General features: G+C 38.6%; 1 protein-coding gene, 1 pseudogene and 1 gene segment (V, D, J or C); 1 reads left to right on the top strand and 2 right to left on the bottom strand.

The window, feature by feature from the left end:
- The window catches only part of LOC121933893, a 7,092-nt pseudogene extending 2,777 nt beyond the window's left edge, over positions 1–4,315 (top strand).
- A 2,455-nt stretch (positions 4,316–6,770) lies between these two features.
- LOC121934653 lies at positions 6,771–7,735 on the bottom strand (the record flags this gene model as incomplete). The annotated part of the segment is given in 3 exon segments: positions 6,771–6,823; positions 7,187–7,516; positions 7,611–7,735. Coding segments are annotated over 3 exon segments (429 nt in total), but the record flags the coding sequence as incomplete, so codon positions are not given.
- Positions 7,736–14,276: 6,541 nt separating this feature from the next.
- Positions 14,277–16,947, bottom strand: part of LOC121933892 — a 12,954-nt gene continuing 10,283 nt past the window's right edge. Inside the window, exon 7 of the mRNA XM_042473880.1 lies at positions 14,277–14,391. Within this exon, the coding sequence (XP_042329814.1) occupies positions 14,277–14,391 (115 nt within the window). The remainder of the gene's footprint in view (positions 14,392–16,947) is intronic.

The raw sequence follows: 16,947 nt of genomic DNA, 5'->3' as shown, positions 1-16,947 counted from the left end.
ATTATTATTATTATTATTATTATTATTATTATTATTATTATTATTATTATTATCCTTTATTTATAAAGCGCTGTAAATTTACACAGCGCTGTACATAATTTTTTTAGTCAGACGGTTCCCTGCCCTCAGGCTTACAATCTAAAAGACAAGACACAAAAGGAGAAGGGAGTAGTGGTGGGGAATAGGATCAGGTCCAGCAGATCTTCTCCATCTCCGAGGCCTGGACCAAGAAGGGCTTGGCTTCTTGATGGATGGTTAGAAGGAGGCTTCCTGGGTCAGAGGGGGCTCACCTCTCTGAATGCTTCTGTAAACAATATAGAGAATATAGTTGTGTTGTTGTTGTTGTTGTTGTTGTTGTTGTTTTTAGTTATATTTCCAAAGTTCAGGTTGTTATTTACTCCGTTCTGATAAGTTATGTTTTTATTTTTAAAGATTAATGCATGCCATAATTTCTGCTTAAGAAAACTGTTTCCACTCACTTTTTCTGCACTGTGCTTCTTTTGAAGTTGGCTTTAAAAGAAATAGTTGTGGGGTTAAACCAACATAAGTCCTTTCTTTTTCTTTGTTCAGACATTGAAAGCAGAGGCATTTAGCATCTCCTTGCACAACACTTCTCTCCTGCCAGTGGAGCAATAGTCAAAACAGTGGAGGGAGCACCTCTTAATGGCAATGACCACAAACTGGCCATTGGTGCATGGCTTCTAACCATCCAGGGGAAAAGTAAGCCTTTGCATTCCCAGAACACCAGAACTTTATGCATTCTAGTATCCTTGGATTTCAACCCCCTCTACTACCTTCAGAAAAATTGTGGCCCTTTTGGAAGAGCATGTAATGTTCTTTGAAGTGATATAGGCTCAAGTCAGTTGATTCGGACTCAAGTCAGACTCAGTTTACTTCAACAACTTGACTGGGACTTGACTTGGCAATAAATGATGCATTAGCTCAACTTAAAACTTGTACATTTTTAGTCACCAGCTTGCTGGCTTTACTTCATCCAGAAGAAGTAAACACATTAGACAATGGGTTGAAGACAGGGTTTAGGTCTACTTGGCATCCTGTCCCCACAGTACATTGGAGGAACTTTCTAAAGCTTTGTCAAAGCTTTGGAAAGATCCTTCTGCCTCATGCCTGTTGCCTGACATGTTTGCTGTTTCCTTCAGAGAATATTTTTACCTAACTTTGTGCACATCTTCTTAATTTTCTAGTTATTGAAACTACACACACACCACCACCACCACCACCTACTCCTCCTTTTTTGTTGTCAAAGTTGGCTCCCAGACTTTAGACTTGAGACTTGACTTTACAGCATCTTGCAAGGACTTTAGACTCAACTTCAGACTTGAAGGTAGAGATGTGAGCCTTGACAGTTGGAGTAAATTTCTTGAATACATCACTGGTCCTTTGTAAACTTTTCAATTCTTTTGTTGTCAACGAATGTATATCTAAAACTTTCTTCTCTCACCAAAATATCTCTTCATTTTTATGGACAGACACTTCCTCTTTCTGTATGCAGTGACCCCTGTCAACCAGGGAATTTAAAAACCAAGTGGGAAGGGAAGAAATTTTGCTGCCACCTGTGTTATCCATGTCCAGAAGGGAAGATTTCCAATAGAACAAGTAAGTGACAAACATTCTCATCTAACATTCAAGCATTCACATTCAACCAAGATACATATTTATCAACAGGGTTATATAACGTTAGGATTTACAGCTCAAAAATCGTTGTAGTCAACAACCAATTGTTTTGTGATTGCTGCTAAAAAATGGCACACAAGATTTGTTATGAGCCTGATCAGACATTTTAGTGCTGACCCTTTTAGATATGGAATCTAGGGTTGATATGGCTCAAAATGGATGACTTCATCTCAGGAATATAAAAGCATTTTCACAAATTTTGCATTCTTGTTTGCATATCCTCCCAACATTGCTTGCAATATATACAGTCTATACAATAACACCTGTAGGGAGTGATGTTTCACAATCTTTTCCCAAACAATCCCCAAATTGGAATCTATATCTATATCTAGCTAGCTATGGGTATATTGGTACAAAACCACTCAGGCTCTTATCTGGCTAGAAGAAAAGTTTCACAGTGTTTCATGCTTAAACGCAAAAAATCAGCAACTGAAGTTTTCGTGTTAGTTTTTAAAAGCATTTCCTTAGATTGTTTAGAAGACTTTGAGATTTTTTTTTTGGATTTTCAAAATGAAATGATTGCAAAAGAAAGTGGGGGGATCATATTAGTTCTATCGGTCACATTTAAAGATTCAGGCACTTTAGTTTCCAGGATAGTTGCTCTGTCGTTTGATTGAATTAAGAGACTTAAGTCTCCACTGCTCCAAAAATGTATTGTGGGGTGTAGAAAGTAGCCCATTGCTGCAGATGCATTGACCAAGAACCTGTTAGGAGTTGATTTGTGTTCCAGTAAACTCATTTTTTGGCCCTGTATAATAAAAATTGGCCCTGTATAAGATATTCAAATGACTCAATTGCTCAGGAAATTGAGGGTCCTGGGAAATTGTGCTGGGTTACCATTTTTCAACTTGTTTATTTCTTTAGTGGAATATGAACAGGGAAATGACCAACTTTATTGATTACGTAAAATACTCAGGGTGTTAAAAAAACCCACTAAGAGTGTGCTAAACTTCAGACCATCTCACTACAGCATATGAATGTAGAAAATGAAATGAAAAGTCCTGTTCCATACAAGTAAATTCATTGCCTTTTATTATCAAGGCATTGTGTGGTGAATTGCATACAAGGGGTGACTGGGTCAGGTTTGGTGATGACTGACATAGAAATCTCTTGGGTATTTTAATAAAATTGTCTTCCTCTGATATAGGTCCATGCCTTCATAAACTAGACTTTGTCCATCATGCTTAACACAAGATTTATTCTATGGTTTGGTCCAATGTGACAGAAAGAGATATCTTTATGCTACATGTTTATTTTTACTTTATAATATATCCCAACATGACAAACACTGATTTGGCAACATGACAAAAACTAATTTGGAACTGGGACATTACAGTTGGCCCTCCATATCCACAGATTCTTTATCCACGGATTCAACCATCCAGCTTGAAAATATTCCAAAAAGATATACATTCCAAAAAGCAAACCTTCATTTTGCTAGTTTATATAAGGAAGACCATTTTATTACACCATTATATTTAATTGGACTTCAGCATCCATGGATTTTGGCATCCACTGGGGGTCCTTGAACCAAACCCCAGTTGATTTCAATGTACTAGTGGATCTTATACAGTATTACTATTCACTAGCCCACCTCCATTCAAGGAAACAGTAGAAGAATCAGCAATTCCCATTCACACTTTCATGAAATCATGCCAATTTTACACAAATGTGATAGCATTAATTCTTCTGTTTTTGTTCCACAGATATGAAAGAATGCTTTGAATGTCCAGAGGATCACTATCCAAACAACAACAAAACCAGATGCATTCCCAAAGACATATCCTTTCTGTCTTATGGTGAATCTTTAGGGATCACTGCTACTTCAGTTGCTCTTTCTTTTTCCTTAATCACAGCCTTGGTGCTGGCTACTTTTATTAAGCACCAAGATACTCCGATAGTGAAAGCTAATAACCGGGACCTTACTTACATTCTCCTCATTTCCCTACTGCTCTGCTTCCTCTCTTCATTCTTATTCCTTGGGCGGCCTGGCCGAGTGAGTTGCCTTTTACGGCAAGCTGTATTTGGCATCATCTTTTCAGTAGCAATTTCTTGTGTATTGGCCAAAACTATCACTGTGGTTGTTGCTTTCATGGCTACAAAACCAAGGTCCAACATGAGAAAATGGGTAGGGAAAAGACTAGCCACCTCCACTGTCCTTTCTTGCTCTTGGATACAGGCAGCTATTTGTATGATCTGGCTAGGAATTGCCCCTCCATTCCCAGCTTTGGATATGCATTCACTAACTGGACAAATAGTTGTGGAATGCAATGAAGGTTCTTTTATAATGTTTTACCTTGTCCTAGGTTACATGGGACTTCTTTCCATCATTAGTTTTACAGTCGCTTTCCTTGCTAGGAAATTACCAGACAGTTTTAATGAAGCCAAGTTTATCACCTTCAGTATGTTGATATTTTGCAGCGTGTGGTTGTCGTTTGTTCCAACATATCTGAGCACTAAGGGGAAATACATGGTGGCTGTGGAGATCTTCTCTATCTTATCCTCAAGTGTTGGGCTACTGGCATGTATCTTTTTCCCTAAATGCTACATTATTCTGTTGAGACCAGAGTTAAACAGCAAGGACAAGCTAATAAAGAGAAAAAACTGAAGCAAAAAGAATTATTAAAATAATAATATTAAGGAATAATATGAAATAATTATGAAAAATAAAGAGAAAGCACTGAAGTATGTAGTGCTATCTTATTATATGTAGAAGTATAATGGGTGCTAATTAAGTTTTAAAAAATCTTGACACACATGACCACTCACAATGAAAATGAAGACTAGCCAACAGATTCTTTGCACTTTGGAACTTTCCCCAGAAGAATTTGCTTGCTCCACATTCATGCGTCATTGTTGGTGGCTTTTTTTTCTGAGCAGAAAACATTATTTTTGCATCAGCAACACTCTTAGGTGTAAAATACTTTGTTTTCTGAAATCATGTTTTCTGCAAAGCAAACGAAGATGATTTTTGTGTAGGTGAATTCTCTTGTAAAGCATCCCCAGATTAAATATTACTTGAAAAATGTATGCAAACCCTTGTATTCTTATGTAGTGGGAAGAAAAACAAATGCAGAAATTATTTGCTCTTCCAAGCACATATGAAAGAAACAAAGGCCTGTTACAGATTGCCAAAATAAAGCTGCTTCAGGTCTCTTTGGAGGTATGCTATTTAAATGATGCATGGGTCCTAAGAGTCTGGAGGTCGCGCCAAAGCCACACTCCATTCCTAAGCACTGGAGTGCAGCTTTGGTGCAGCTTCTGGATTCTTAGAGTGCATGCATCATTTAAACAGCATACCTCCAAAGAGACCCAAAGCAGCTTTATTTTGGCAGTCTGTAACAGGCCAAAGATTTCCATTTCTAGTTACATGTTCCAACTTACATGTTTACTTTGTGGTGCGCACAGTAGTGGAAGCGATGGCCCTAAAAACCCAACCACAGAATAATTACTGAGCTCATACATCATGGTTGAATACCATGGATTTATGGTCAGAAATTTATGTAGTGGTTGTGCTACACCACTCCTATTGCAAATTGTGATGTTCTGCAACTGATGGTGTATATGCCAGTGTGTGTGCTTCTTATCTCATTGTGCAATGATGAATGTGTACTGACAAACAAATGATAATAAAGATATGATTTAGCTTATAAACTAAATCCCAGTTAATTAAATAGATTATAACACAAAGCCTCTCTCCCAATATAATTGTGTATTTCAAAACTACAGAAATAGTTCTTTTTGTACAACCATGTAATTGCAAATTGGTAACAAATCAGCAACTTTTTTTTGCACACTGTTTCATTCAACTATTGCATTCAGGCTTCACTCATCGGCTGTCTGAGATTAAGCTTGCACATGCATGGTTTTGCTCAATGGAAAATCCAACAAATTGTTTTTTCTAGCACTAGAGTGGCTATGGATGTTCAGGGACAGGGAGGAGGAGAGAAAGGAGTAATGCCAACTCACACCACATTAGATCATCAATCTCTGAATTACCCTGGGAAGACCTATCACACACATTCTCAATAACTGGTTAACTGGACGATTGACAGCTATTTATGTCATTTTCCTATTCATTAAAAGTTGCAGCAGAAGCATGGATTGGCTATAGGATAGCTACTGCCCAGCTGTGCAATAGGATCCTGCTACTAGAGTAAACATCACGCTTCTATCCTGCTATTAAAGAGCAGTGTGATAATCTCCTAAATAGTTTACTGAAGCTTCAAACATGTAAATACAGATTAACTAAGAAGCCACAAAATTTACAGGGCAGCCGTTATAATCCAAATTTGACTACATACAGGAAGCTGAGAGGTACTGCCTTTTACAGAATCTCAAATGTGGAAAACCATAACTGGCCACTGCAAAAACCTGGGCTTTGAGGTTCAAAGCTTCATCCAGGAGTTGCCCTAGGCTGCAAACCCGCATCTTCTAGAGCCCCATCCAGGACAGACTGAATCCCTACTCCGAGACACCAAAGAAGAACCCCCCAGCACCACCTTCAGGAAGGAACATCCCTATTTCCATCCCAGCAAGGTGGCCAAGAAAGATTGATGGTATCTAAAGCAACTGAGAGGTCCAGAAGGACCAACAGAGACACACTCCTCCTATCCAGTTCTCTGTGCAGATCATCCAACAAGGCAAGCAAAGCTGTCTCCATCCCTTAACTAGTCCTGAAACCAGCCACCACAATTCTGCACCACAAACATGGCTGAATACAGGGGTCCAAACTAGCCTTTTAAGGACAAAGTACTCAAAGTAATCTGCGTGAATAGGTATATCTGTGTTTTAATTTCCACCATCTTTATTTTTTAAAATAACACAAACTCTTGCTACTCAGTTTATGAACAGATTTACAATTTTTAAAAGTGGTTCTTCAAAAAAAATGAATTATTATATTTTAAAAGTACATTGTAACTACCCCACCACTACCTGCCTTCACATCTGTTGTTCATGCTGTATGCCTTCAAGATTTTTCTGACTTAGGACGATCCTAAACTCTTTCATGGGGTTATCTTGGCAGGATTTGTTCAGAGGAGGTTTGCCATTGCCTTCCCCTGAGGCTGAGAGAGTGTGACTTGCACAAGGTCACCAGTTAGTTTAAAAGATAACTCAGTGATCAATCATCCTGTACATAGCAAAATCGGAGTTCGTACTATGTTAATCCACATCTTTGAGTGAGAAGATGACCTTGTATAGAAAGATATTCATAGTACAATTGATAAATGGGGACTAGAGTTTCATAAAAGAGTCCTTTCATATTTCTGCTATTCTGCTGAGCAAGGGAGATTAATTTTTCTGCTAAGGCAGTCCACTAGTGTATATCTGAACACTTGATAGACCATAGTTAAGAGATAAAAAAAAATCTTAGCCATCTCAACTTTCTGACTCTGTGACTATGAATGACTAGAAAAGGGCAAGTGTCTTTGATTGTTTTCTCTGTTTGAAAAGCTTCTTGCAGGTTTTTGTACCAAGAGAAAGTAAGAAGCTCTCACTGTGTCATCTCGATGCCTTGTGCAATAATACAAGCCAGAATCTTCAGTCCTCAAGCTGTCCATTTGCAAATAGGATGAATTTTGGGTGTTGTCCCTGGAAATGGTGAATCTTCCCTGGACATTGGAGTTATACTTTTGGTCCTTTCCACTTGGGTAACTAACCAAAGCCTCCCACTCTAGTCCTTTTCCTGGGGCTTGACGGACCCAGTGTAGTGCATAGTCAGTGAAGGTGAATCCAGAAGCCCGGCAGGAGAGACGAAGAGAGGCACTTGGTATCGCAACATTGCCACCTGTTTCCAAAAGCTGAATCTCTGAATAGGAGCCTGCAGATTAAAATAAAGTAAAGATGAATTTAAGTAATGAGAGACAATCTGTGCAGCAAAATTTAAACAGTGCTGAGGTGAGGGGAAGAACTACCTGAGAGCCCTACAAAGAAGAGGAGGAAGCTAAACCAAAGTTTCATGTCTCTGGCTATTCAGGGGGGTGTTCAAAGTAGAGTTAACCCTATCACTAATCTTGTTTAAAAGGCCCTCAATGGTGACTGGAGACTGATGGATTGGTTTACCAAAAGTGGGCCTTAAACACCAAACCGTTCAACTGATTTGCATGGGCTCCATGTTATAAGGGATGCACTGAAACATCCTCTGACCTCCTCTGCTGCCACACTGCAGAATTCATTTTAATGCCGCTTTCACTGTCATGGCTCCATCCTACAAAATTCTGAGATTTTCAGTTTGATGAGGCACCAGTGTTTTCTGACAAAAAAGGGCTAAATTTCTCACAAAACTGCAAACCTCAGAAATCCGTAGCATTGAGCCATGGCAGTAAATACAATGTTAAACTGCATTAATTGTGTGTGCAGCCATAGCCCTCCTCTCTCAGCTGAATCTTTAACTAGGGTCAAAGAGGAGAAAAAGTAGAGTGGTGGCTGTGCCATCATGTCTGCAAGGACTACAGAGGCCAGTGATTTTAAATTTCTTCTTCTGAAACTGTCACTCCCATTGGGTCCAATGGAAAGGAGATGGAGACATTTCCTTATTGACTGCTCAGATCAGGCACATTTCCAGCTAGATTATTGTTCTGTTCAGTTTTGATTTTCGCATTCCTCATCTTTTCTTCTGGATGCACTGGCAATTGCCAGCCAAAATCTGACTATGGAAAAAACCAACAATGTTTTATTGTTTGACAGGATTTTAATATTTTGCTGCTTTTCCTTCTAGTCCAATGGCACAGGAATACCATACACCAGGGGTTCCCAACCTTTGACTCATGGAGCCCTTTTTAGAAACAATTTATATGGAGGACCCCCCAAGAGGACTACCTTATGTCTTACAAGTTAATGGCTTTCTTATTTTGATTCTACTATTTGTTTATTTTTGAATTTCATTCCATTTTTATTTGTTTCATTTTCCTGGAGCAGCTGTGGAGCACCTGGGAATTACATGAAGAGCCCTAAGTGCTCCATGGAGCACAGATTGGGAACCATTGCCCTAAACAATAAATTTAACCCTACTCCCTATTTCCTCATCCAACTTTCAGAGTAAATTGCAGCCCTCAGGCCTCCATTCATTATTACAAATATACTTCTGTGGTCCTTAATTCCTCTAAAGAACTTTTTTTTTATAGTAAAAGGATGTGTGTGGGGGGTTGAATTGCCTCCAGAAGCAGCAATTCACATTTCACATAGGCCCTTATCCATTATTCAACAAGTTTTAAATAAACATACATGCACATTTTTAAGTATCCAGAAGCAGACTTCCAACCACTTCCTTATTTCCATTTTCAGTTATCTGCCAGCATATATTTTTAGCACGACACTGTAGTAGAAGGAGCAACAACTGAAGAACTTCCCTGGAATTCACAAATGAAGAAAACTCATCTATCACAGAAAGAAATGGACAGACATTTATGAAAGATCAGAACAAATATAGTAGGAAGCTTGTGGAGTTGTGAGGACTGGATGTGAGAGAGAATCGGATCAAAGATCACTAAAAGAGGAAGGTGCTACAGCAATCTGCAAGTTGAAATGATAGCTGATGGTGGCCACCAATAACAATAACAAGTGGAAATGGCGATGTGACATCTGTGCCGTCTTTCTGCTTTGCAGTTCTCTAGTGCCCTCTTTTGTGATTTGTTCATAAAACCCAAGGCAGGAAAGGGTTAGGTTTTTTTCCCCTGAAGTCTAGTCATTTAATATATAATATAATAATATTCAAGCACAACTGCCTAGTTGTCATTCCAATACCCCACCATTTAGAACTTGTGGGAGTAAACTAGGCAGCTGAGAGATCATGACAAAGCCAGATCAAGAACATCAGCCAAACAATAGTTTCAAGGAGAGTCCCACTGAAGAAATGCCTTTCATTGACATTTGCTCCCTTCCATAACAGAGGGAAGGTATAGAAAGTATCAAAGGGAAGAAAGGGGAAAGCCCAATTTCATCACTGCCAGTCTTAGACCCAATATATCATTGTACGTTCTAGCTTAACTTTAGGTAATGAGTAACAAGAAACACGTGAATGTCCAGAAGATGTTTCAAATGCATCCACAGCCTTGCCCTAGGGCATAGAAATTACCTAAGGGATTTTCCCCTGGAGCCATTTGAATCTGCCTCTCAATAGGGGTGAAAAGAATATCTGAAAATACATTTAAAAAGAAAAGTTAGAAGAACGTGTTTTTCAAGCACTGAGCAACCCTGACAAGAAGAAGCCTGGGCTGATGAGAATCTTCACAGTTCATGACTTTATCCTGCACAAAAATTGCACTTGGCTTTGCACAAAAATAGCATTCACCATATAGAGAAACAAAACCTGTTTCCTCTGTTTAAAAAATGCTATTTTCTGTCCAAAAGAATTGCATGTAAATTTTATGCAGAATAGTTCCTGAAGGCTTTTTAAATAATTTTTTTTAAAAAGTATGTTTTTGAAGTCTTTCTAGAAGCAGGAAAAAAACTGCTACAACTACTTGTGCTTTACTATCAAAAGAAAATAGTGGTGAATTGCACCTCTATTCCCACTTCTATTCCACTAACGAACAGAAAAATGGGAAGAAAACAAGCTCATTTCTGCCAAGGAGTATCCCTTGAGACCCTCTGCTCCTGAGATAATTAATGGGTAATGTTCATGTAGTTATACATTTCTGCCATTCTCAGAGGAATTAGGGTTAAGATACAAACATGGTTCGGCAAAGTTCTGACTGCATGTCTGCAATGTGTTGCTTGTCATTGTGAAGTCATTTTTTCCCTAAGGCTAAATTTAAATTTTAGACCAGGAATACAAGTCTTCTGATATCCAGTGTGGCTCATTTAAAAGATGTGAATTCTGGTCTTAATGTTTTATGTAACCACAGCAATGTCTGCATTTAGAAAGATCTGTTCTCAGATGTTGACAGTAGTGCTGTTTCTACTTCTGTTTCCTTCAATGGCTTGCAAAGTGGATAACATGAAATGTCCCTCAAATGATCCCCACCCAGTTCTTCATGAGTGGCATCAACCAGGGGACCTTCTCCTTGGTGGGATTTCTTCTCAGATCATTATTTTTCCCTCTATAGGATCCTTCACACAACACCCTTCTAGGGATCTGAGTTTGGACTTTCCAGCGTAAGAATACTGTTTGCCTTTCCTTGTGCGTTTTTAAGATGAGAATCACAATGATCAGAGGGTATGCATAACTGGGTACACTAACACCAGAGTACATGGGAAATGGATGTTGTTATGAATGTGGTCAGTTGCTATCTTCTTCAGGAGACACCCCTTTGAATATACTGTTCAATAGTATATACTATTCAATAGGCAGAAGCCCATTTGAAAGACAAGCAGGAGACAGCATTCCTGAGAAATCTGGGAATGAACTTCCCTTGAAGTTGCAACATTTCCAACTTTTGCTGCATTTAAGGAGTGACTACATATTTTTATTTCAACTTGGGTTTTCCCCCCCATTTATGTTTGTTATAATGGTTTCCTTCTTCATAATGTTTCAAAATGGGGGCTTATCAAACTTTTAAAAAGTCATCACAGCAGAAAACTGCAAATTACTTGAATGAGAAGCAAACAGACACACGCACAGTATTTTAAAAGAAACAAAGCAAAACCTGGCTAAAAACACAAGGCAAGGTGAGTGAATATCAGGAGAGCACAAAATAACCATCTGCAGATTTACATAAATAGAAATTTTGTTACTCGGCCATCTCTGACATAAATATGACAAGACAGGGAGAGATGGAAAGATAACCTGGCAAAATAGTTAATTTTGATGGCCTTCTCTTCTCATATGATGATAGTATGGTTGGTTGTCATGTATATTTTATATATTCATATCCGTTTCAGCTTCCTTGTCCCTCATAGATCTCTTTGCTATGTCCTTTAGAGTCTGTCTCTGATCATCTTTGTAGGACCTCTATTCCCCATTCATTGTGCAATTCTACAAATGATGAGAGGAAACTGATGGTATTTATATGGATGGCTCGCCAGAATGGATGCCCTTACTGAAAGCCTATACAAGCCAACATAATATGATATTTTATTAAAAATCAATTTGCTTATTGTCCTCTGAAAGAATGCATATCTCTCTTCACAGGGTGGTGACCAAGTCCTATCAGCATGTTCTTGCCTTGGCATATGCTGTAAGTGAAATCAATAAGAACCCAAAGATCTTACCCAACATCACACTTGGCTTCCGCATACATGACAGTTATTGTGAGGCAAGGATGGCCTACCATTCCACTCTGCACTTGCTTTTCAAATCAAATCAATTGATCCCTAACTATCAATGCCGCATGCAGAAAAGTCTTATTGCTGTCATTGGGGGAATGAATTCCGATATCTCTTTCTGTATGGCAGACCTCTTAAGTCTTTACAAGATTCCACAGGTAAAGTCTGTGGATGACGGAGCATAGCCACAAATAATAACTATAAATAAAGTGCATGCCAAAAATCCTCTTGGTGTCATACACATGTGCTTGCCCTTTTTTGGCCATTGTTCAATGGAGATAGTCATTTCACAGTTATGTAAACAGAGTTTGACAAGTATTATCTTTTCACATGGCACTAAATCTTGTTATTAGTCTCAGCTGAAGTAGGGACTAAAGTAGGGACCCAACGAAGTGTTCTGCCACTTTGTCACTTTTATCTGTGTTTAAATATTAATTTATGTTCTTCCACATTTTGGTTTATGTGTCATTAGCAGACCACAATTCTTGTTTTAGCAGTAAACTTTGATGCATGCAGATTACCTAGAAACACACATATTTGATGTACTTGAATATTCCTTTCCTTTTACTCTCTAAAAAACCTTCTCTTATCCCATTGTATTTTAGCTTATGTTTGGCTCATTCATCCCAGAAAGAAGTGATGCAACAAATTTCCCTTCTTTTTACCACATGGTGCCAAATGAAGCCCATCAGTATAATGGGATTATCCACTTGCTTAATCATTTTGGATGGACCTGGGTTGGCCTTCTTGCTGTGGATGATGACAGTGGAGACCATTTCTTGAGGGTCTTGGAGCCATTGTTCTCACAGAATAAAATCTGTTCAGCCTTCACAGAAAGAATTCCAAAACAAGTTTACTTTCTCGACCTCATTGACCTGATGGATATGGCCTCAAAAGTGTATCCATCTTTCATGGATGGGAAAGCCAGAACAGTTATTATTTATGGAGAAAGTATGACCCTTATGTGGCTGAGCACCTTAGTGCCTATAATGTATCTGGAACATGGGGTGAACATATCTGCTGGAAAGCTGTGGATTACAACAGCTCAGATTGATTTTTCAGTAACAGGCTTAATAACTCGTACGAATTTTCACATATTCCAAGGAGCTATTTCTTTCTCTAGTCATTCAAACAAACATCTGGGATTTCAGGCATATCTTCAGAACAGGAAACCATATTTGATCCAAGGGGATGGGTTTCTCCAGGGATTCTGGGAAGGTGCTTTTAGTTGTTCATTCTCCAGCCTTGCTATGCCAGTCATGGAAGATAGAACATGTACTGGAGATGAGAACCTCGCAAGCCTTCCTGGGCCTATTTTTGAAATGCACATGACTGGAGAAAGCTATGGTATATATAATGCTATTTATGCCATGGCACATGCTTTGCATGCCATGGGTACATCTAGATCACATCAAAGCCCCTTGGTCAGAGATGAAAGGTTTCCAAATTTTCAGCCTTGGCAGGTAATATTTGCTGAATAATTTGGTTGTGTTGTTGTTATTAGCTGTCACTCAGTGGGGAGGCTGGGGTTCTTTGCACCCAGCATGCACTGCATGGGATGGCATAGAATTCACTAGTTGCCTGGTTTGGAGACAATGTAAGGTTGTTTTCTCCAATGTTGTGTTTAGAGGTGTACTTGGTGGGGCTGTGTACATGTCCTAGAGGGGAATCTGGTTGATGGGCTGTTGTCATTATTTCTTGGGGTCAGGAAGAAAATGAATGCAAAGGGTAGAAAAAAATTCACTTAGACATCTTCTAAGGCAGGAGGGGAAAAATGCAGCCTTGCAGTTGCTACTGGATAACTACTTTAATCATCCTCCCATTGTTGGCTATTCTGGCTAGAGCAGATGCGACCTGCAGTCCAACAACTTAAAGAAAGGCAATGATTTCCACACTTGTTGTAAGATGACAAACCAAAGGGACCATTTTTCAGAAACAATGGAGACAAAACTCTCTATTGGAGGCCCACCTGTCTTCCTAACATGAAGCCATGATGCTTGTTAGATGGTTGTTGGCATCTCTGATTATGCACATCAGTATCAAAGCCTTGAGGAGCCATACACCTAGTTTAGGGATAAAACTAAACATATTTGTATCCAGTGGGGCACAATAGAGACTTTTGTATGTTTTTGAAAACAATACATTGGTGGTCTATTGAAAAGTTCAGTGTAGTTAATGCTTCTGCAAACTAAAATATACCTTATCTCTTCACTAGGGATGGTAGAAGGAGTGAGTGAGTGCAAATTACATGCATCTCCAGACAGATTGTATTCTAAATAAAATGCCCAAAGCTGGAAAATTTTGTCATGAGCAGTCAAATCTGCCCTGTTATCTCATTGTTCCTTGTTATCTTTCAACTAGATCCATCCATTCCTTCAAAGCATTTCATTCAACAATTCTGCAGGAGAAACCGTGTCTTTTAATGATAAAGGGGAACTGGTAGCTGGATTTGACATTGTAAACTTGGTCATCTTCCCAAATAACTCATTCCTAAGGATAAAGATTGGAGAGATGGATCCTAATGCTCTGGCAGGAGAAGAATTCAGCATCAATGAGGATAAAATTGTACAGCTCAGAAACTTTAATAAGGTGAGGTCAAGAGGTTCCATTTATCAGGATGTTTAACCTTAGGGTTGAAAATGTCACTTTTTAGATCATTGGGAGATCCTGCTGCATAATGAAACTGGAGTTGGACATTTCATTTTCTGTAATATATCAGTGGGGGATCATAACATGGCTTCATGTATCCAATTCGGAAACTAAAGAGAGAGGTTAACACTGAAACAGCTACTCCTTGCAATACTGGAAGGCCATTTTTCTATTTTCACTAAATATTTAACATAGAGATTAAAACCTAGTGGTGATTTGAACAAGGGAGATCAAATGCATTAATGGACTGTTTTCTTGTGGTGGTCCCCATTTTCCTCATAACAGAGAAATATTGCAGAAATAATAGCTATCATAGAAATCAGAAAAGAACTAGCAGAATGTAGACAGCCTCATGCTGTCTGTTCTTTCGCGGTATTTCATGACTACGATCTTTTTCACTGCATATAGGTGTATCCTCTTTCTGCATGTAGTGACTCCTGCAACCCTGGTTATTGGAAGAAAAAGAAAGAAGGAGAAAAGTTCTGCTGCTATGACTGCATCCCTTGCTCCCAAGGAATGATTTCATACCAAAAGGGTGTGTAGCATATTTTGAAGCAACAAATTCAGTTTAAAGTAGCTAATGGGATAACTGGTTACAAGTCTATGTGCTATCAAGGAAAATAAATTACTATATTTGAATCTCTAATAGGAATGTGTGCCAATGTAATGGATTCCATCAAAAATAGTAGTAGTGATTGTGAATAAAAAGAGCTATGGATGTGTACATTCAGATAACTTTTTCATATTCCTGATGACTACTTAGAGTGCATTTACACTGTAGAAGCAATGCAGTTTGACACCACTTTAACTTTCATGGTTCCATGCTATAGAATCCTGGGATTTGTAGTTTTGTGAGGCACCAGAGATAGCTGAAGACCTTGTAAAACTACAAATCCCGGGATTCCATAGGATGGAGCTACAGAACTTAAAGTGCTACCAAAAGGCATTATTTCTACAGGCTAGATACATCCTAAGTCATGATTTTGAAACTATTGCAATGAGGTAACTCACCTTCCCTCTCAACCTAATCTACCAGGTATCAGCTGCATGGATTGAAGGAGATCCATTCTGCTGGTTGAATGACATTTCTGTGCACTTCGGGGAGAAGCAGGCCAGAAGAAGTTTACTCTCTAAACAGTTTACTTCCAGGATCTATAAACACTGTCATCAATCCAACACAATCGGTGCAACACTTTTAGATCTAGGCTGATTCTTATAGTTATGGTTAGCATGACAGAATCAGTTTGTATATCTAACTAAAGGTCTAATTGTAGGAGCAATTGGTTAGATCCATTGCCATGTAGATGGGGAGTCCAGTCTTTGTTTTGGAGAGGCAGCATAGAATTTATTTATTTATTTATTTATTTATTTATTTATTTATTTATTTAACAGTGACCCCTCCTATAGCTGTTCCAAATCATGAATCAGGGCATCCAGGTGCTAAAGTCTATTCCAGACAGAGGTTAGACACTGAGAGAGATCCCATATTACCTAGAGAAACTAAAAGGACTAGCTGTAAAACTGGCAATCTCTTGTGCATGAAACAGAGATGTAATATTTGTATTTGTGTTCTTCCTGCCTCCTTTCTTGGTGAGAAAGGATATCTTAATTTTTTCACACACCTGATCCAAAAAGATTATCTGTTGTGATATTTTTTTCATCCCTGCACAAAAGTGGAAAGAGCAGCAGATTTTATATTATTATTATTATTTGGTCATCAGGAGTGACAAAACAATGTCTGGTGTCCTGCTTAGGGCTTATGTCTTCCTAAGTGGACTTATATCAGTAGTAATAAAAAAATGGGTAGTTCTGTAAAAGTCAACCTCCAGTAAGGAGCTGATTATATGTTAGCATGTGGATTGGAGGAGCTGCCAAAGTGAATAATGAGCATTGAGACTGAAGCACAGTGGGACTTAAACCAGGAAGGGCATGCAGGTGTGCACTTGCAAGCATCTCTCCTATGTAGCTAAATATATGTAAATTTAAATTAGGCTGAAATAGAAGATTCTGAACATCTTCTGCAAACATTTTTTTCAGTGCAAAATATATTTTCAATAATAAATCACTATAAGGACCCACTGTTGCTTTTCATAAGAATAACCAGAATCATACTTAATCAATACTAAAATACTTTCCACAAGACTCTCCAGAGCACAAAAAGATAAAAAAAATAAATACAGATACAAGCTGAATTCACATGCTGTTTTTGCATATTCCATCAACATGCAAAGACAGATCTTCCCAACTCTGCCGCACCATCTCTGTTGTCTTCATTTCCCACATCTGGGAAAGTGGTGGATATAAAATGGAGCTTCTCTATTATAATGTTCCCCTCCCCCCGCCCTGAATTGTCAGGATTCTGATTCAGGTGGAAAGTGCCCACAGTCTGCAAAAATG

This window comes from Sceloporus undulatus, chromosome 6 (assembly GCF_019175285.1).
Source record: "Sceloporus undulatus isolate JIND9_A2432 ecotype Alabama chromosome 6, SceUnd_v1.1, whole genome shotgun sequence".
NCBI classification, from domain to species: Eukaryota; Metazoa; Chordata; class Lepidosauria; order Squamata; family Phrynosomatidae; genus Sceloporus; species Sceloporus undulatus.
This window is presented reverse-complemented; position numbering and strand designations above follow the sequence as displayed.